The 20,617-nt window shown below is 40.2% G+C and overlaps 1 protein-coding gene across 1 annotated transcript in view; it reads left to right on the top strand.

Annotated features, from left to right (window-relative positions):
• dhx34 (DEAH (Asp-Glu-Ala-His) box polypeptide 34) overlaps window positions 1-20,617 on the top strand; it is a 30,855-nt gene that overhangs the window by 1,487 nt on the left and 8,751 nt on the right. Inside the window, exons 3-14 of the mRNA XM_036561647.1 lie at window positions 138-449; window positions 754-1,008; window positions 1,350-1,452; window positions 4,355-4,572; window positions 5,287-5,461; window positions 6,367-6,560; window positions 6,941-7,042; window positions 17,688-17,954; window positions 18,141-18,314; window positions 19,474-19,579; window positions 19,698-19,804; window positions 19,949-20,230. Of these exons, the coding sequence (XP_036417540.1) occupies window positions 138-449; window positions 754-1,008; window positions 1,350-1,452; window positions 4,355-4,572; window positions 5,287-5,461; window positions 6,367-6,560; window positions 6,941-7,042; window positions 17,688-17,954; window positions 18,141-18,314; window positions 19,474-19,579; window positions 19,698-19,804; window positions 19,949-20,230 (2,295 nt within the window). The remainder of the gene's footprint in view (window positions 1-137; window positions 450-753; window positions 1,009-1,349; window positions 1,453-4,354; window positions 4,573-5,286; window positions 5,462-6,366; window positions 6,561-6,940; window positions 7,043-17,687; window positions 17,955-18,140; window positions 18,315-19,473; window positions 19,580-19,697; window positions 19,805-19,948; window positions 20,231-20,617) is intronic.

Genomic DNA, 20,617 nt, shown 5'->3' with positions numbered 1-20,617 from the left:
GAGGATTATAAAAATTCCATTCATTGTGCAGTGCATGTAGGTTTCATAAAGCCTCAATCAAAAAAATCTTGATATACAATTGACAGTAGCATTATGTAATCTATAGGCCTCTTTTGTCTTGCGTGTCTGTCCTGAAGGTTGGCTACCAGATCCGCTTTGAGACTAGTCGCACACCAGCTACCAAGCTCCTGTTCCTGACTGAGGGTCTGCTCCTCAGGCAGATACAGCAGGATGTGTCGCTGGCCCAGTACCAGGTGCTAATCGTGGACGAAGTTCATGAGAGACACCTGCACTGTGACTTTCTGCTGGGTGTACTGCGCACTCTGCTTGCCCTTCGGCCCGACATGCGCCTGGTTCTCATGTCTGCCACCATCAATATCAAGCTCTTCTCAAGCTACTTCAGCAATGCTCCTGTGCTTCAAGTTCCAGGCAGACTCTTCCCCATTCAGGTGAGCCATAAGTGGTTACAGTGAGAATAACCTTGGAGAGAGAAGTGAAATAGGCTAGAAGAGAGATATAACTGGTACCATGGTGTGGGGACGACTGCACTGTATCAGTGAAATTGCTGTATACCTTTTTTTACATTAGCATTGTAACAAATAGTCAATAGATACCAAATTTTAGCTAAATCAGATCTTGGCTCTCAAGTTAAGATACTAAGTTAAAATACCGAATGGATTGGTTACTGTATGTTGCTAATAGGTGCTTGTGAGGGAGGTATTACAAGCATTTACTTCACCTGGGTTTGTTTAGGTAATATACCAGCCCATCCCACCAGAGGAGCAGGTGTCCAAATCAGAGAAACTGGACCCATGGCCATACCTGCGCGTGCTTCAGGGTATAGACCAGCGCTATCCGGCCGATGAGCGAGGTGACCTGCTGTTGTTTCTCAGTGGTGTTGCTGAGATTTCCACAGTCATGGAGGCCTGTCAGACTTATGCTGCACACACAAACCGCTGGATCATATTGCCCCTCCACAGCACCCTGTCACTAGCCCAGCAAGATAAGGTAGAACACTTCTGTAATCTCAGTCAATTGTTTACCAACAACAAAGTGTTCAATGTCAGAAGAAACAAAGTAGAATTTAAGTAGGAAGGTGGTATATAATTGTTTTTTTATACTTTTGCCTTGAATAAAGGTTAAGTATACCTCTTGTTTTGAGTAACAATTCCAGAACAAACTATATTTCACAGATATGTCACAGATATTGTTGACTTTACCTAATGTAGTAAATGCTAGGTCTTTATAGAAGCTAATTATACGGCAGTTGACGCATGTACTACTTCTGAATGTCCGCTATAAAGAATTTACATTAATAGCTATTTATGTGTATGACTTTTGCCTTTAAGGTGTTTGACATCGCGCCTTCAGGGGTGAGGAAGTGCATAATTTCCACCAACATAGCAGAGACCTCGGTGACAATTGATGGGGTGCGCTTTGTGGTCGACTCAGGTATAGTAACTGCTGAGTGAAAGAAAAAGAAGCATGAGGATACGCTCTCTAATTCTGTAGTGTTTTGACGGATTGGCTACACACTAAATGACGTAATTCATGTAAACACTCAATTTGAGACCCTACACTGCAAATTGTAGAAAAAGATCGGGAAATGTGAAATTATTAATCTTGTTTCAAAGTTAAATACAAGTTTCTATTATGGTATTCTTAAATTGATCATGAATCCATCAGGAAATCTAGAGTGCCAATTTGTACAATTCTCTTTCACTAAAAAAACTTGTTTCAGATTCAGTGGCACAGACTCAATAGGGCTGGGTGATTCGTTGACATAATCAGTGGCTGTGTTCGAAATAGCCTACTACATACATCTAGCGTACTGATTCTGCCCAAAAAAAAGTCGTAAGTAGTATGCAGTACATGACAAACATGAATTTCTCCTGTGCACCAAAGATATGTGGATGACATGCTGCTCGGATTTTTCCAGTATGCTACTAGAGCTATTGTTGCCACCCGATTTGAACCAGAAACCTGATTTGGACTATACATGTGCAACAAAGGTTTGTTATTTCCGATATCATTTTACGGGTTACTTGGATGCTTGCAGGCTGGGCACTCCCCTTTCCTGTAGTATGGGACACGGCTTGTGTCGTATGCTGGATACTCTACAGTATACTACTGATGAAGAGCACTATGCAGTATACAGTGTATATACCCTGTTATACAACAGTTAGTTCCAGCCACGCAAGCTGATTGGTTGAGAAGTGTTCTAACCGTGCTGTTATTTCGCCATAAGAGCACGTTTTTTTTCACAAACACTGTATCACTCTGCTGAGACGCTGTTGCTAAGCAACAACTTTGACAGCTGTAGGAGACGCTCAAGCTCAAGCTCATTTGAACATTTTTACTTCTTACTTTGCGCACAAACGGAAAATGGATACTTTGAAGATTACATTTGACCTACGGCCGATTTGATCAGACTCTGAAGATGAGAGTACACTAAATTCCGAAACTGTCATTACCACTGAGCAAGATTTTCAGTCAGCAGCTGTTACAGAAGAACACCTAAACAACCTGGAATTAGCCAGAAATGAACCAAATACCATTCGCCGAACAAAATGGGCTGTAAAATGCTTTACAGACTGGCTGGAACAAAACAAGGAGCTGGAGAACAAACTGCTGACGGTGCAGCGAGTGAGCAGAGTTCGTTACTCTGACGTAGCAACAAGCTGCTTGTTAAGGAACTATAATTTTGGTGGAAAGAATTGCTAACATTAAAACATGCCACGTTCACGGCCCAATTTATTTATTTCCTACTTTATTTATTTAACTGTTGTATAAAAGCAATAGAACACTCAAGGTTGTGTGTAACAGCCTTGATGTTATTTCGTGATAACACAGAACCTCTCGTGTTCTATTGCTTAAATACAGTATGCAGTATACAGTACTACATTTTACTGTATACAGTACTATTGCTTAATTACAGTATGCAGTATGTTATTTTGAACACGGCCAAGGTCTTTGATTGCGAAGATATGTCGGGTTTGCATACCCCAGGAAACATACAACATGGTCACAGCGTTTTTTACACTTTGTACTTTTTTACAGCATTGTCAGAAGGTGGTGCTGTTTACATTGTCTGAGCAAAGTTGTCACAGCATGGTCACATCGTCATTATTAAGTAACTTTGCTGTATGGTATCATGACTATTTATTGGTAACTTAGCAAAACTCCATGGTGATTCTTGCACAACATGATGGAACTTCTGAGGATACTAGGAAGCTCTGATAACAAACCGACAACATTGCCGCTGTGTTGTCAGATAACATTGTCACAACTTTTTGAAGAATTACATTTCAACGTTGTGACAACGTTGTGGGCACCAAAACAATAGATTGTCACAACGTTGCCACAATGTAATTGTTTGCTGGGATATTCTGCAAATGCATCGCAATGAAATGGCGATGAAATGAGATGGCTATGCCAAATGAAAACGTGGATTTTCACGCAAACCGGACCACTTTGTCAAGATGGCAGTAAGAGAGCACTGTAAGTCCTGTTTATTATTTCTCCCTTCCCAAGCAATTATAATTAATTTCATAACACAACAGTGACGTGGAAGTTAGACTAATTTTAAAATGTGCCACTATCATTATTCTAATGTGCTTAATGTCACTTTTTACAGGGTGAGGCAAAGCAGTGTGGAGGACTTTGTCCACAAAAGAGCCCACATTTTTCTCTCTGATGTTCAAACAGTTATAAATTTTTTCATTCTTCAGTGGTCCAATATCATCTCTCTGTCTCATTGTCTGTCTGTCTGTTTATTTGTCAATGTTGACTGAAATTTCACTTGCAGTCCTGGTTGTGATTTCAGAACAGTCAGTTTTCTGTTTTAAGATGTATACTCTGAGATTAAGGACCAGTTTTACATTAAATAGGGATTAGGGCCTATTTAAAAATGAGACAACTTATTTCAAGTAACTGCATAATCATACTCCACTAATATTAAGTAATTTCCACTTAAATTAGTGATTTGTTTTCTTGTTCTTTGGCCTTCATTTTTTCAGTGTGCTGAAATTTAATAATGCAAAAAAATTAAGTATTATTTGCTCATATTCAGTGTATTTCACATATTTCTGCAGCAAGTCTGATCTGAAGTAATTTGATTTAAAAAAACAGCATTTTTTGCTTACTTTTGCAAACCTTTGAACACTTATCAAAGCCTGAATCAAAGCATTTGAATATTAGAACCACATGTTGAAATTAAATTATTCAGGGGCAGTTTTGGGCAGCCCTGTACAAAAGGATGTTGAATCTTCAATTATGTCTTTCCTTCTTCTAAAATGTTACTTCCCAGTTTAATTTTGACTGTTTTGTCCTCTGACCATTGTGCGACCGGTAGGTAAAGTAAAGGAGATGAGTTTTGACCCGAAGGCGAAGATGCAGAGACTTCAGGAGTTCTGGATTAGCCGTGCCAGTGCAGAGCAGAGGAAGGGCCGTGCAGGACGAACTGGACCAGGAGTCTGCTACCGGCTGTACGCTGAGTCAGATTATGAGGCCTTTGCCCCATACCCAGTCCCTGAGATCCACAGAGTGGCTCTAGACTCATTAGTGCTCCAGGTGTGATGCTCTCTCATCCCTCTTCTCATAGCTTAACCAACAGCAGGCATTTAGGAAACACAGTTGCTGTGCATATAGTTACCCACTCCCACCAGTATAAGTCTTTGGGAGCAAGGTAATACTGCATCACATTTACTTTGCAGCATTTAGAAGCTTGTGAGTGAGTTCATGCGTGTTGTTGGGAATGCCACTTCATTCCTGTGTGTGTGTTTTTGCTGTTGGCCCATTTTAAATAATGTCTATGCCTATATGTCACACTAAAACATGTTAGTGAGATGGTTCCTTTCTGTCAATAAAGGTGGCTTTTGGCTGCATTAAGTGACAAAACTCACCAGACTGTCTGAAGACAGGTAGTGTCCGGCTTGCAAGACTAAAAGAAATGTTGTAATGTCTGAGGTTGGTTAGGACGCTCACAGCAAAAATAAAACATCCTGACTGATTAGAGCACTCATTTGCATACTGAAGCATATATCAGTATTTCAAAGCTCAGTATGACTCAATAACAATTAAAGAATATTTTGTGCAGCCTTACTTACTACAAGTGATACGTAGCAGATTTTTTTTGTTGATTTAAATTATGCACTAATATCACTGCAGTGAAAGTGCAGACTGAAACATAGAAGAGAGTGTGCAGAAGTGCCTCCTTGTTTTTCACTTTCATGTCATCGATCCCCATTAAAAGTGAGGTGTGTGTGTGTGTTTGTTTTTGTGCAGATGAAGAGTATGGGTCTAGGAGATCCTTTGTCTTTTTCCTTCATAGACCCCCCTCCATCCTCCAGCATTCAGACAGCTGTGACATACCTGAAGGAACAAGGGGCACTGGATGTCCATGGACAGCTCACACCCATCGGAAAGCTGTTGGCCCAGCTCCCTGTGGATGTGGTTATTGGTATGAGACACCAAAGTGTTTTTGTTTTCTTAATGAACAAGAACATTTTTTAAACTACTGAAAAGTATGCCAAGTAAAGGCATTTCACTCTAAAACAATTTAATTGATTAGTTATACAGTGTTGTGCTAAAGTCAGTTTCTTTTAATCAATTTATTTATTCAATTCAAAGGTATTTATTTTTTTCAGTGTCAGGACAAAAGCAGAAAACACATTTAACAGTAAATATATGAACACAGAACACAGAATTTTTTTTCAATATTTTTGTGCCCAAACTGCCTTCATTACAGCTATTTTTTAGGAGACTTACTTTCATTTCTTTAAAGAAATACGCAGGGTATCATCTTTTTTTCTTATTTACAAATTGCAAATTTAGACTCATCAGTCCATAAAATCTTATTTCACATGTCAGTTATCAAGTTTCAGTGTTCTAGTTGAATTTTTTTTATTTTCTGTCTGTGATCTTTTCTCAGTAACAGCTTCTTGACAACTACACATCCTTTCAGACCCATAGCATTGAGTTGTGTTCTCACAGTGAAAGGATACACAGAAACATCTGAATGTGGACAAACTAGATACTGATAGATTTGATATTGTACTTAGTATTTGAAAAATTAACGACGTACACTTTTTTTTTTCCAGTTTTGACTGGAAATTGAATAACTTTTGCACAGTTATTGTAAATCTTGTGGACAAGCTGTCCGATGTTTCTAGATTGAAACTATGGGTTTGTGCATGTTTGTTTTTAAATAACATGAATTCATTAAACTAGTGAAACTTATAGTTCACTATATATATTCATTTTAATCAATAATGAATCATTTAGAAATGTTATGGTCAAGCAGTCAGATAGTTCTGGATTGAATATGTGTTTGTTTGTGTATGTGTGTGTGTTGTGTGTTTTTAGGTAAAATGCTAGTCCTGGGTTCACTGTTCAACCTGGTGGAGCCAGTGTTGACTGTAGCTGCAGCACTTAGTGTTCAGTCGCCGTTCCTCCGCAGTGCTCAGCACAACCCCGACTGCTCCACTGCACGTCAGCCCCTGAACAGTGACCTGGGAGACCCCTTCACCCTGCTCAACACCTTCAATGCATGGGTGCAGGTCAGCCAGATACAAGCAGCTTACCTAGATAGATTCAAGGGGAATTCTTAATTACTTCACTTCTTAACAATTATTTTGAAAAATTGGTGGGATTGCCCTAAGACTGATAGCTGAAATCTTTAAAAATGAGTTTGGTGAAAATATGAAAAATATATAAACATAGCAACATGGCTATGTATGTACTTAAGTCAAAGTAAAAATGCTACAAAAAGGCAGCAGTAGTTGCACCAAACTAATTAAAAACAGTTAATAGTTATTTTTAGAGCAGCTAAAGACATTCTGTCTCTATTGATAATTGTGCATGGTGTTTTTTTTATAGGTCTATTGATATTATGTCTAGTTATATTGCTAATTGTATTTGACTTTTTGGTCCTCTGTAGGTGAAAGGGGAGAGGGGAGGTGGCTCCAGGAAGTGGTGCAAAAGAAGAGGACTGGAGGAGCAGCGACTGTATGAGATGGTCAATCTGAGACGACAGTTTAAGGTAAACTGAAGGGTGTGTGTGTGTACACATTATATATATATATATATATATATATATATATATATATATATATATATATATATATATATATATATATATATATATAATAGTATAATAGTATAATAATGTATATAAATATATATTTATACACAAAAACACACAGTAAACACAAAACAGTTTTCAAATGGTACTTTTCTTCATTGAATGAGCTATTCAAAAAAAGCTGTCTAATACCAAATACCCCAAGTGAAATTATAAATGCCCCCTTAGTTATGCATCAACCAGTTAACCAAATTTAGTTGATAATTAGGATCAATTAGGATATAATTAAACAAACCTACACTTCATAACTGCCAGCCCTGTTGAATCTAAATATCACTTAAGTAGAACTTTCTACTTTCCAGCACTGTGAAGTAGGCTAAAAGGTCGTAACCGGTTGTACATTATGCCATGGCCAAAAGAAATTTTGAAAGCGATGAGAAAGTTATTGAAATACAAACTCAATTCCAAAACGTTGGGACAGTAGGTAAAATGCAAATGAAAACAGGTAGCAATGATTTGCAAAACCTTTTTGAACTGTGTTCAATTGAAAAAAGTAAAAAGACAAGATATTTTATTTTTAACTATTTAACTTACTGTTTTTTATATATATCTGCTTATTTTAAATTTGATGCCTGTAGCACATTCCAAAAAAAGTTGGGACAGGGCCATATTTACCTCTGTGTTACTGCAGTTTTCCTTATGTTCGGTAATCATTTGAAAAACTGTTGTTGTGACAGTAGTGAATCTTCTTTTTTCATTCTTGCTTGATATAACACTTCAACTTCTAAACAGTTGGGGGTCTCCGTTGTCAAATACTACGCTTTATAATATGCCACGCTTTCAATGGAAGACGGGTCTGTACTACAGGCAGGCCAGTCTAGCACCTGCACTCTGTTACTACGAAGCCACACTGTTTTAGTGTAGCTTGCTGTTGTCTTGCTGAAACAAGCAGGGGCATCCTTGAAAATTAAATGGCACCATATGTTGCTCCAAAATGCATGTGTAACCCTCAGCATTAATGGTGCACTCACAGATGTGCAAGTTACACTATATGGAGAAAAGTATTGGGACACCCTTCCTAATCATTGAGTTCAGGTGCTTCAGCCATATCCATAGCTAACAGGCGGGTACAATTAAGCACATAGCCTTGCAGTCTCAATAGACAAACACTGGCAGTAGAATGGGTCATTCTGATGAGCTCAGTGACTTTAAAATGACACTGTCATAGGATGCCTCCTCTGCCACAAGTCAGTTTGAGAAATCTCTGTCCTGCTAGATCAGCCCCTGTCACCTGGAAGCATTATTATTGTGAAATGGAAGTCCCTAGGGGCAACAACAGCTTAGCCATAAAGCAGTAGGCTACTCAAACTCACAGAGTGGTGCTGCCGAGTGCTAAAGCGCACAGTGCCTATCCTCTGTTGAATCATTCACTAAAGAGTTACAAATTTCCTCTGGAAGCAACATCAGCAAAAGAACTACGTGTTAGGAGCTTCACGAAATGGGTTTTCTTGGCCGAGCAGCTATACACAAGCCCAAGATCAGAATGCACAATGCCAAGCATAGAGGGGAGTGGTGTAAAGCACGCTGCCGCTGGACCTGTGGAAACTCATCATTCTTCATTCTCTATCTGGCAGTCTTATGGACGAGTCTAGGTTTGGCGAATGCCAGGAGAACATTACCTGCCTCACTGCATTGTGCCAAATGTAAAGTTTGGTGGAGGAGCGATAATACTATGGGGTTGTTTTTCAGGGGTTGGCCTAGGCCCCTTAGTTCCAGTGAAGTTAAATCTTAATGTTTCAGCATACCAAGACATTGTGAACAATTGTGCACTTCTAACTTTGTGGGAACAGTTTGGGGAAGGCCCTTTTCCAGCATGACTGTGCCCTAGTGCGCAAAGCAAGGTCTATAAAGGCATGGCTGGGTGAGTTCGGTGTGGAAGAACTTCACTGGCCCACAAAGAGCCCTAACCTCAACCCCATCAAGCACCTTTGGGATGAACTAGAATGGAGATTGCGAGTCAGGCCCTCTTTTCCAACATCAGTGTCTGACAAATGCTCTTCTGGATGAATGGGCAAAAATTCCCACAGGCAGATTCTAAAATATTGTTAAAAGCTTCCCAGAGGACTAGAAGCTGTTATAGCTGCAAATGGGGACCAACTCCATATTAATGCCTATGGATTTAGAATGGAATGTCATAAAAGCTCCTCTAGGTGTAATGTGTAGGTGTCCCAATACTTTTGTCCACATGCTGTACCTCTATATAGAGCACATGCCTTTGACACTAACATACCACACAGCAAAACAGACACTGACTTTTGAACTGTACATTGATAACAGTCAGGATGGTCTGTTTCCTCTTTGGCCCTAAAGTTAATCTTTTCTTTTGCCAAGGAAGAGAGCAGGAGAGTCTGAAAACAGCAGCTTAAAACAGAGCTTTATACTTTGTCCTAGTTTGGGTCATAAAAGGCCAAAGACAGTGTTCTCGTAGAATTGGATCCTATCATAAAAAAACAAAACAGAGTTGGCTTTCTTGGGTACTCTGATCCTATTGTAAATACTTTAGTATGGTAAAAAGTGTGTTCTGTCCCAGGAAAGCCGGAATTATACCCTTAGGTGGGGTCATAAAATGCGGCTTGGACTGTTGTAAATGAATACTCGTTAGCCAAATTTTAAGGAAAATTTAAAACCATGGAAACATAACAATGAGGAATAAAAACAGATAAAGAAAATAAAACAAAATCCCAACAGTTCTTGCCCTTGAACGCAACTGGAGCATTAAATATAACCAGTGTTACTACTATGCTGTATTTCGTTCCACCATTGGTTATTAATTTTTTCATCTTCATTTTACGTCATGGAACAGGCCTTTACATTTCAGTTCATTTAAGATCAGTTACCAGTACATTAGGTGTAATGGCTTAACATAATATTAGTTGGGTTTAGCATTATAGTATTGGTAGTTGCTATATGTGCATGCTTTGTCTGTTTAGAGAAACAGATACAGCAAACACGTATTATGTCATGGCTAACTAAAATGATTACACAGAGTGTGACAAAAATCAACATAATCTCATGGCAGTGCATCCACCATGGTTCCAACCAAGTAGTTATAAGCAATGTGCTCATGCTGGCCATCTAAATCTTTATTATAGGTGTTGAGGTCCTGCAATGGGTCGATGATGTCAGAACAACATTTAGGCCCAATTACTGAACATGTGTCTTCTTGTTGCGCTAAGACATAGTCTAATGCAACCCTATTTTTTTAGTATCATCAATCTTTGCGATTGCAGTGTCTCTGAAATTATACCTTGCTTGGGCAGTATCGTAAGCAAACTTTTCAACTTCATGAGATAAAGCATGAATTTGATCCAAAGCCATCATAACTTCATAATTTGGAGAAAATGCACCTAAAAATCTACTCCAGAATGTTTGACTGCATGTCAAATATTCAATACAGGAAGTGGGATCTGATGATATAAAAGCAGCACCAAAAGAATGATTTGGTCCTTTTGCATGAATATGTACTTGGTATTGGAAACTGTATCCCATTCACTTCGAATGTGAAGGTGGCATCAGTGTCCAGAAACTTGAAGACAGATGACACTAATTTTAGAGTCAGTGTCTTATTATGTTTCAGGAATTCTTGGAACAACATTCTGAGTTTGAATGCAGCTTAGTGTTTGCGGGTAGCCTTTGCTTGGTGTGAGCATATGCTTCATTATTTCTTTACTATGAACATACTTTATTATTACAGTTCACTGGATCACACAAACTTAAAACATCCAAAGATATAACTTAAATATTGGTGTCAACAGGGTGATGAATAAGGATGAGTTGCATTATTGACATTATTACTTGATAGAAAAAGATATAGACTGTTGTGGTCTCATTGCCCGTAAGATATAAATCAATGAACACCGACTATTGAAACCGGCAGTTCACTGAAGGCCATGATTGCACGTAACCAATAAGTTCCTGTAGGTGCAGGAACCCAGCAAAATTCATTAACTGATAACCAGTTTATTCATGGATCAGGCTCGTAAATGCAACCCTCAATCGATTTTGCTGTGAAGATGGGCTGTTTTTGTTTAAGTATAGCTATTTTGTCTATGATTTCAACCCCCGTAACGCAATGTACAGCATTGCATGCTCCTTGGTTTAGTGGTGTTGTGACAGCTGCTCACATTAATTGTAGAAACATCCATGTGTAGCAGGGCACACACATCACAGTCCAAAATGGCATTTTTAGACCAAGCTATACCAGTGGACACATTGACAGGATGAGGGAGCGCAGGACATCCAGACGTTCGTCAGTCCAATGGAGTGGTGAACTCCAGTGAGGTCAGCAACACAGTTACATGTCATTACGTGTCTGGCCAAGCATTGCCACAAGTGGTTGCTGAAAGAAATAAAGACACAGCAAATCAACAGTATCCCATAGCTCTCACTTATATGTTTTAAAGGATAACCATGGCTTTTCTGTACACGTTGCATGTGGGACTAGCATCTTTCCAGTGGGGTCCTAAAGACTAATCAGTCCTAATCTCACTTTTGGGTGGCTTCGCCCTGGGTTTGACCCCTGCCAGTGTAAATGCCGACAGTTCTGGCCAGGGTTCTTCTGTCACCCTATTATGTGGTGATAACACCACTTTGCAATGTTAAGCATGTGTCAATTAGGGGTGGGGTGGGGGGGGGTCATTTCTTGGATGCATCGCGATGCGGACGTGGATGATTCTGAATCGATTCACAAATGTCAAAAATTGATTTTGTTGCAGATTTAACATACCAGGAAACCAACTGCCGTTTTCATAAATGCAAAAGTCCATTCGTCTCTAAATGTTTGTCTTAAATCTTTCTCTTTGCTTTTTTGTTAGCTACTAGCTTGGTACAGTTGCCTGAATTGCTATGTGACTCTACAACTTCTATCTACCTATTTATCACTCCCTCCCTCAACAACTCTTTGTTATGCAGAGTTTACGGATTCTCCTGGCAATATTTCAATAATGCATCAGAGGAGAGATGCATGTCTGCCTGCCTTAGATCAATAGTCCCTGGTAAGGACATGACACAGCCTGTGATAATAATATATGGACTCCTTAAGCTAAACCTTAAGTAGGGGGTGAGGCCCTATTCCTACATAGTACAGCATAAAGTGCATTTACCCCTGAAACCCCACTTTGATGTAATTTGAACAATCGTTGTTCCACCTGTCCAGATGCCTGAGCCCTGTATGGGCAGTGAATTTCTGTTGGATTTTTAACATCATCATTACCTCCTGCACTACTTTTTCAGTGAAATGTGTGCCTTGATCGGACTCTGTACTGTCTGGCAATCCTCAACATGGGATGTAGTCTTGGACAAGCACTTTGGCCATGTCCAGGGCAGTCCCCTTTTTGGTAGGGTATCCCTAAATCCAACTGAAAATTTATCAGTGATAATTAGCACGTCCTTCTTCCCCTGACAGGGTGGCAGCATTATGTAATCAACCTGCACATGTTTAAATGTCCCTGGAGCTGCCGCTATGTGCTCTGCAAGTGTTGAAACACCTGTGGCAGTGTTGTTGGCCAGACACAATGCACACCGTCATACTACCTCTGCTGCATGTGTGTGAACTTTGGGGTTCCAACATACTGAGGAGAACCGGTGGACCATGCTGGGGACACCCACATGTCCTAAGCTGTAGATTTGCTGAGCCAAAAATGGAAGTAGAGCTTCAGGAGCATCAGAAAACATCTTTGATAATGACAACTGCAAAGTTTGTAAATCAGAAGCTCCAAAACATTAACAGCAGCAGCTGAAACTGTGGGCAGCCTCCCAGCAGCCTTAGCTGCAGCGTCAGCCATGGCATTACCTCATGCTTCAAGAGAATCAGAAGGGCAGTGAGCTTTTACCTCAATAACGGCAAGGCTTGTTGGAAGCTCATTAGCTGCTTTAAGCTCAGAAACCAATTAGGCATGCTTTATGGGAGTACAAGCAGCTGTTAGGATACCATGTCTACGCCAGATATGGCCAAAGTCATGGATCACGCCATGACTATACCTTGAATCTGTGAAGACATTAACTGAGAGTCAGGATGCTAAAATACAGGCATTAATCAAAGCTACAAGCTCAGCAGCTTGAGCCGAAAAATGATCACGGAGACAGCCCTGAGCTATCACTGCATGTAGTGAACAAACAGCCCACCCTGTGGTGTGTGTGATAACACTACACAATCGTGATCATCATCTTCACCCTCAAAACACGTATCAGACAATGCAGGCATCATTAATAATAAATGAGGGATTACTCATTATGTCCTTTGGAGGCAAATGTAGGAGCTGTGAGAGCAGTGACCCAGTTACTCTATCTCTGGGCTGTAACTGTAATTACACAAGCTGATGACAACAAGGAAGTAACAGCATGTGGACAATGCACTGTGAGAGACTGTGACACTACCACTGGAGCACAGGCAGTGACAGCCACATATGTAGCTTGAATGGCACGCAGGCATAGACCGAATCCAGTAGGATTAACATATAACTTGGCTGAATAATAATGGACGGGGCACAACTGCCCGCCATGGTCCTGCATAAGACATGCAGTCAAAGTAAAGGGCAGTTCAGGTTGCACAAACCCCAGCGCAGGTGCAGATGTCAGAGCTGATTTAGGCTCTTTGGCTGTGTCAGACAACCAGCAGCTGTTTGTGTCTTTGGATGACCCTTTCAGCAATTCATACAATGGCTGGACAATATGAGCATGATCCTTGATCCAGGGACAACAATAATTACATACCCTAAAATTGAGCAGGGTCCTTTCATTTATTGATGGTTGCAGGGAGTACACGTACAGTGGCAGCATGATCGAGAAGGATAGACCACTGTCCTGCGGTCACTAACAGTATATGACCTAAATACCGAACTGAGTGGGAGGCTAATTGTGCTTTAGCTGAACTAGCCTTGTGACCATGTGAGAGAAGATGTGTCAACAATGCCAACAGCTCAGTAGTGTGCACTTCCAAATTTGGTGATGCAAACATGACATCATCAGTATACTGCACTAAAGTGGATTCCTTGACTGGACATTCTAGTTCTGCCAGTTGTCGCCTTAGAGCGTAATAAAAAAGTAGGGCTGTTACGCAAACCCTGAGGGAGAGGAGTCCGCTGATATTGTTCAAAAAAGTAAAATGCTAATGAGAGCTGACTGTTTGGGTGAAGAGGAACAGACAAAAAGCCATTAGCCATATCAATAACTAAAAAACAGTATGCATGCTTGGAACACCATCAAAATTACTCCTAGGATCTGCCACCAAAGGTGTAATGTGATCAATGTGCATTTTAGGAATGCAGTAATCTACTGTGAGGCACCATGCCCAAGGCCAGATTGGAGAACATTAATTGCTGTGTGCTTTAATCAAAATGCTCATGCTAACCAACTCACTAATGATTGGATGGATTTCTTCATTGGCTTCCTTAGCTAGTAGGTACTGCTTAGCGACTGGTGGAGGTGTGCCCATCAGCTGTACAGGTTCAACATCCAACAGACCACATTCATCTTTATCTTTTAGACCAGATAGGATGGATAATGATATGAGGATCCGACACCTGAGCTGCAAGAATGAAGAGCTTAGGCTTTTTAAACTCAAAATCCAATTGCATATGCAACCGGGAAGTAGCATTAATACCTAGAATTGGAGGTATTTTGATGGGAGCCACTACTAGAGAGATTGAAAGATTTAGGGCCAAGTTTTGGGCACACAGGCTCTGTTCAATAGGTATCATTGCTTTCACCAGTCATCCCAGTAATTACAATTCCAGTTTTCATCAGTGGAAGGCCAAAATTCTTGGCCATGGCATTAAAGTACCTTGTGCCCCCGTATCAATCAAGAAATCACATTCCTGACCGTTCACAGTGGTTTTGACTAACAGCCTGTTGTCTTATCTTGATCACATGTAATTGGTTGTAAATATGCTCTCACAGCACACATTTCTAGTTTAAAGGCTCTAGTTGGTTCGGGGAAGCAGATAGCTGAGTTGCCTGCTGTATAAGTTTTAACAGCTGTCCTACCATCTCAGGGACCCACCTCTGACCTGTCCTGAGCTTGCCCCTCCTTTTCATATGAAACGTTTTCTTTTTACAACTACCTATCATGCGGTTATCATGCCTTATTATCCGGCTTTTGAGTTTGCTGGTTATTTGTTCACTGGGTGGCTACAGTCTGTAGCACAGCAGATACATGCAGATGCACATTTGAATCCCTCTCATATACTGTTAAACTCTTTGACAACTCAGCCAGCCTTCCTTTGCACCAGTTAGGTTTTCACAAAGGTAGCACTTTGCACATGTCTGAAGTCAAACCATTAGCCCATTGTGCCATGGGCACTTTGGCATCCATCACTTCCTCAACTGTTGTACATTCAGCATGACCCCCATGTAGCATGAATATCTCAGCGAAGTGCTGAGTGTACTGCCCCACACGCTCACCCTTTTTCTGATGGCGTTTAACAACTTTTTGCCAACACACTGCAGATCCCAAAGCATTACGCAATACAGTAAGCAAGCCTGAATTACACTCTTGCACCACCATGAGAGATTGTAGCTTCTCTGCACTCCTTTCATAATACAACTCCAACTTCTCAATTTCATCTGGCATCAGTATCTGCAAGCTTTGCTGATATAACATCCAAAGGATTAAGGGAATAACGTTTGATTTTCTGGGTCATTAGCATCAGAAAAAGGCTTATGCCCATTTCCTTAGGGTGCCTAAATTCCTTTGCCAGAAAGATCTATCTGTTCTGGGCTCAGTGGCTTGTGTTTAATTGTCATCTTAATCTTACCTGTCTTTGATTTTACTTGTTTCACTCAGGGATGCTTCCAGTATAGTGAGATTAAAATCAGCATGATCACTATCACTAGAAGATTCTACTGATGTTTGCTCCTCTGTTTTACTTCTAATCTCCTTAAGAGAGGGGTGCAATTTCTGTCCCTGATTTTGTGACTCATTTTGTTCTTTCCCCAATAATTTCACCTTAGCCTAGAGGATATTGATGGAACGTTGAGTGTGTTCACGTTTTCTCAGCAGTAGTTACTGCATACTGGTCATTTTAGCATTGCTCCTTTAACTGTTTAATTGTCTGCTGCTGCTTTGTCATTACCAGAGAGTGCCACTGTTGAAACAGCTAAACACATCCCTCAAGGTCCCTTTTCTGTACACATTTGTTTAGAACCAAAAAACATTGGTTTTGATCCCATTCTGACTCCTCTGGAATACCAAACTTTTCATACATTTTCTCCTTTTTCTTTGAACAGAATTGATCTGAAATCTGCAATACATCTCCCTCGGATTGTGCTGACCCATGTTTGCTACCTAGGTATTACGCAACTCAAAGTCAGTAGGACTTATGCAAGTCCTTTCTTCTGTTTGGCAGTTATTTTTCCCAGGAGGTCTCACTCACCGTTTTTTGCAGCGCTCAACAAAAAAAGGGGAGATTGTCCCATCCGAGTCACTGGAACAGCTGAAGTTAATCTTTTCTTTTGCGAAGGAAGGAAGCAGGTTTGCAGAAATGATGATTTTATTGTAGAAGCGCGCTGTCCATCTTCAAACCAAGTCTGAAAACAGCAGCTTAAAACAGAGCTTTATGCTTTGTCCACTCCTCCCCCAAGGCCCTAGTTTTAGTTGTAAAAGGCCAAAGACCTATCGTAAAAAAACAGACTTGGCTTTCTCTGGGACACAGATCCTGTTTTAAATACTCTAGTTACTCTAGTTAAATACTCCAATCTTAAGGTAAAGGAGTAACACTTAAAACCATGGAAACATAAAAATGAGGAAAATAAAACAAATAAAATAAGACAAAATCTCAACAGCCAGGAAAACACAAAGTCCATTATTTCCAAAAACAATTTAAAAGGTGGTCTCGCAGACCACATCACTTATCTCCACTTTGCATCAGTCCATTTTAGATCAGTTTTAGCCCAGAGATGTCTGCAGCATTTCTGGATGTTGCTGATACATGGCTTAACTTGCATTTTAGATGCAGAGATGAACTGTGTTTACTGACAAGAGTTTTCTGAAGTATTCCTGAGCCCACACAGTTATATAAATTACAGAAGTGTGTGAATTTGTAATGCAGTGCCGTCTGAGGGTCAAAGGTCACAGGCCGTCAGTATTGGTTTTTGACCTTGTACACAGAGATTTCTCTGGATTCTCTGAATCCTATAATAATGGACTGGAGATGCTGAAATCCCTATACTCGTTGCAGATGCTTGTTGACTGCCTTTCCTGAATGCTCCTTTCATACTCGAACATTATTGTATCACCTGTTCAAGGTGTTTTTAGAATATTTCACCACATTCCATAGTCTTAAATTGCACCTGTGCCAACATTTTTGGAACATATTGTAGGCATCATCATCAGAATAAGCTTAAATTTGCGAGTAAACAAGCATTTAAAAACTGTATTTTGTGTTTCACTGTTTTCCTTGTCATATGTTACATTTTAAATGAGGACCTGAAACCTGAAATGTCAAATATGCAAAAAATAGAGGAAACTGTGCAAATACTTTTTCATAACACTGTGTATCTCTGTAGATGTTAATTGTATTCTGTGCACTGTGTACCCTGTGTGTAGGAGTTGTTGAGGAGCCACGGGCTGCTGGAGCCAGAGGAGCGCTCTGCACAGTCAGCGCAGGACCGGGCCCAGCGCAGGGAGAGGCTGACTGAGCATCAGAGACTTTTACAGCTGAAAAGGGAGCATGAGCTGCAGGAGGGCAGCCGCAGGAAAGTGCTCCGTCTGGAGGAAGGCCTGGAGGGAGACCCCTCCTCTGGCTCAGACTGTGAGGGAACAGGATCTGGCAAGAAGGACAAAGGCTCTGCAGGACAGGACATGGACATACAGGTGATTCATTTGTGGAACAGCAGCACAAATCCAAAGAGACAGAGATCTCTAGTTTTCAATTTTGCTTTAATTTTATTAGATACATTTTATTACACAGTTCAGCAGAAAACTTGGGATCAAAGGCTGAATTGCAGACAATAAATTAAGAAAGCATATTCTTTGTCCTTGTTTGGCTGGCCCTCACAGGAAGTGAAGTTCAAACTGCGGCATAATGTGAGTGAGCTTCAGGAAGCTGCGTACATCAGTGCGGATCTGTCATCTCGGCAACAGGCTCTGCTCAGACTGGTGCTGTGCCGGGGCCTGTACCCACAGCTAGCGCTTCCTGATGAACATAATTCTACCCGTAAGGATTCGGAGCAGGTATCGGTCTTACACGCCTACACACTTGGAAATTGAGTTGGTTCACAGCTGTAAATTAACAATTGTTGCTTTAATTTTCAAATCCTGGTCTGTTATTAAGTTTGGAATCAAAATGAACCGGATGGTGGCTATCAGGAGTGGTGCTGATAAAATCCACACCACACACATGTCCATTCAGGAATTAAAGCGTGCATTAATATATTTTAAATAATAATCATCTCTTTATCATACTTTTAAACGGTAAAAGGGAGACACTTCTTTTTTGAATAGGGCCGATAACAGCAGAAAACCATGGACCAGAGATGGGAGAGAAAAAATTAAATTAGATGTAATCTTATAAGAAATCTAGCATGAAATAGCACACACTGTTCTTCCTTTTAGATGCTTATCTTAAGTGAAGAGCTTCAATTGAAAATATCTTTACATTTTAGTAGTTTATACAGAACAATATCGTATCAGTATTCCCCTTGACTGATAAGCAAAGTTTATATAACATTATTGGTTTCAGAAGAGAATAAAAATGTGGCATGCCATCCCTAGTCATTACATTTCTTTGTTTTCAGCTTAATTTTTATTCCACTTTTACACATTATCATTATACATGATAAGTGACCTGCGAAATCGCTGAAATATATACAAGGGGCAACTGAAAGTTATATGTTCTAAAGTTCTAAAGTTACATTTACCAATTATTACTAACAAATAAAAATGCCATGACCATGGCTAGCTTTGACTCAATGTATCTGACTAGCTCTCAAAAGCTGTTCACCACATCCTGCTGTATAATTATTGTGCACCCATGTGTGATTTCCTCACTCCAGCATGCATTACATTTTCTCTCAGAGAACATGGACTAAAGGTTGTCTGTCTTATCGCTTCTGAATGTTTGCTTTTGATACGGTACCAAACACCACTATTCTTAGCAGTGCGCTTCATTTTTTTAGTAGGCCTATCAAGCCAAACCAGTTATTTATTGCGACCTTATGCATACAATTCAAGAATGTTCCTCAACTTGAATCATTAACCCACCTATTCAATTGTATACTGAAGCTGTATGTTGGACCGTTAGCATTGGTCGAACAGTTGTTTAGTTTGTTGGTTAACAGTTTATCAGTTAATAATTTACATCCCTATCTAATATACTTTGTCTTTATTTTAGGTGTTTCACACTCGTAACAAGCAAGGAGTTGTTATTCACCCTACCAGTGGGTTTGCCAGTGACCCAGAAGTGCTACATGTTCCTGAATATGAGTCTAGCGAGTTTGGTATGCACTCCTTTTAAGCATTCCACATTCAATGATAAAAAATGTCAATGTCTACACTACAGTTCACCAGTTCACTTCACTTGCGCTCCTTCCCATTACATTTCTCTCTTCTCTCTAGGTGCTGATAAAGGTCAGAGTAATAGGCATCAGTTGCTGGCTTTTGTAACTCTGCTGGAAACCAACAAGCCCTATGTGTCCAACTGTGTACGCGTCCCAGCCCTGCAAGTTAGTATAATGACTATAGGACGGTAGTAATGAATCACTAAATGAATAGCTAATCCATAGAATCACTTATTTTTAACCCTCAATAGATTATTTAATCCCCACTACTCCTTAGTACATCTTTTTACCATTTCCTCACCTCTCCAGACCTTGCTGCTAGTAGCGAACTCCGTTGACAGCAATGCAGATTGCTCACGGCTGGTTGTGGATGGCTGGCTGGAGCTGAGTGTGAGTGATGGCGAGGCTGCTTTGAGAGCGCTTTCTTCTGCATTGACACTCAGGGGTGAGTGGGAAAGGCTGCTCCAGGCTCAGCTGGTCCATGCAGGTCCAGGTTCCACCACAGGCCTGGGGTTCACAGGGCCTAAACTATCCCGGCGTGAACTGGAGAAACTCGCTGATGGACTTGTACGCTTTCTAGTCTATACTGAGGTACTGGATCATGTGATTACATCAGTTAATAATAGTGATATGTTTTATTTATTTTGCATATTTTGCCTCTTTTCAAGCTGTAGGTTGCTTACAAAGTTAGTGATACAACATTTTGGAGCAAGCCAAAACAACAAAAATTACAACATATATAGTACGTTGACAAGGTAAACAAAAGGATTGGTGTTCAGCAGAAGAGAAAAGTAAGAATGCAGCTAGAGGCTAAAGGTCAAGAGGAAACAACAGGTTTGGAAAATGACTGTGATTTGTATTTAACACAAGTATTAATGAAATTAAGTAAGATGAATAGAAATGAGAATTCAATTAAAGCACTGTACACACCTTTTACAAATCTTTTAAAAGTTTGGCAACCAATCTTGTAAGCATTTC

This window comes from Colossoma macropomum, unplaced genomic scaffold (genome assembly GCF_904425465.1).
Source record: "Colossoma macropomum unplaced genomic scaffold, Colossoma_macropomum, whole genome shotgun sequence".
Lineage (NCBI taxonomy): Eukaryota > Metazoa > Chordata > Actinopteri > Characiformes > Serrasalmidae > Colossoma > Colossoma macropomum.
The sequence above is the reverse complement of the archived record's forward strand: the minus strand, read 5'-3'. Positions and strand labels throughout refer to the sequence as shown.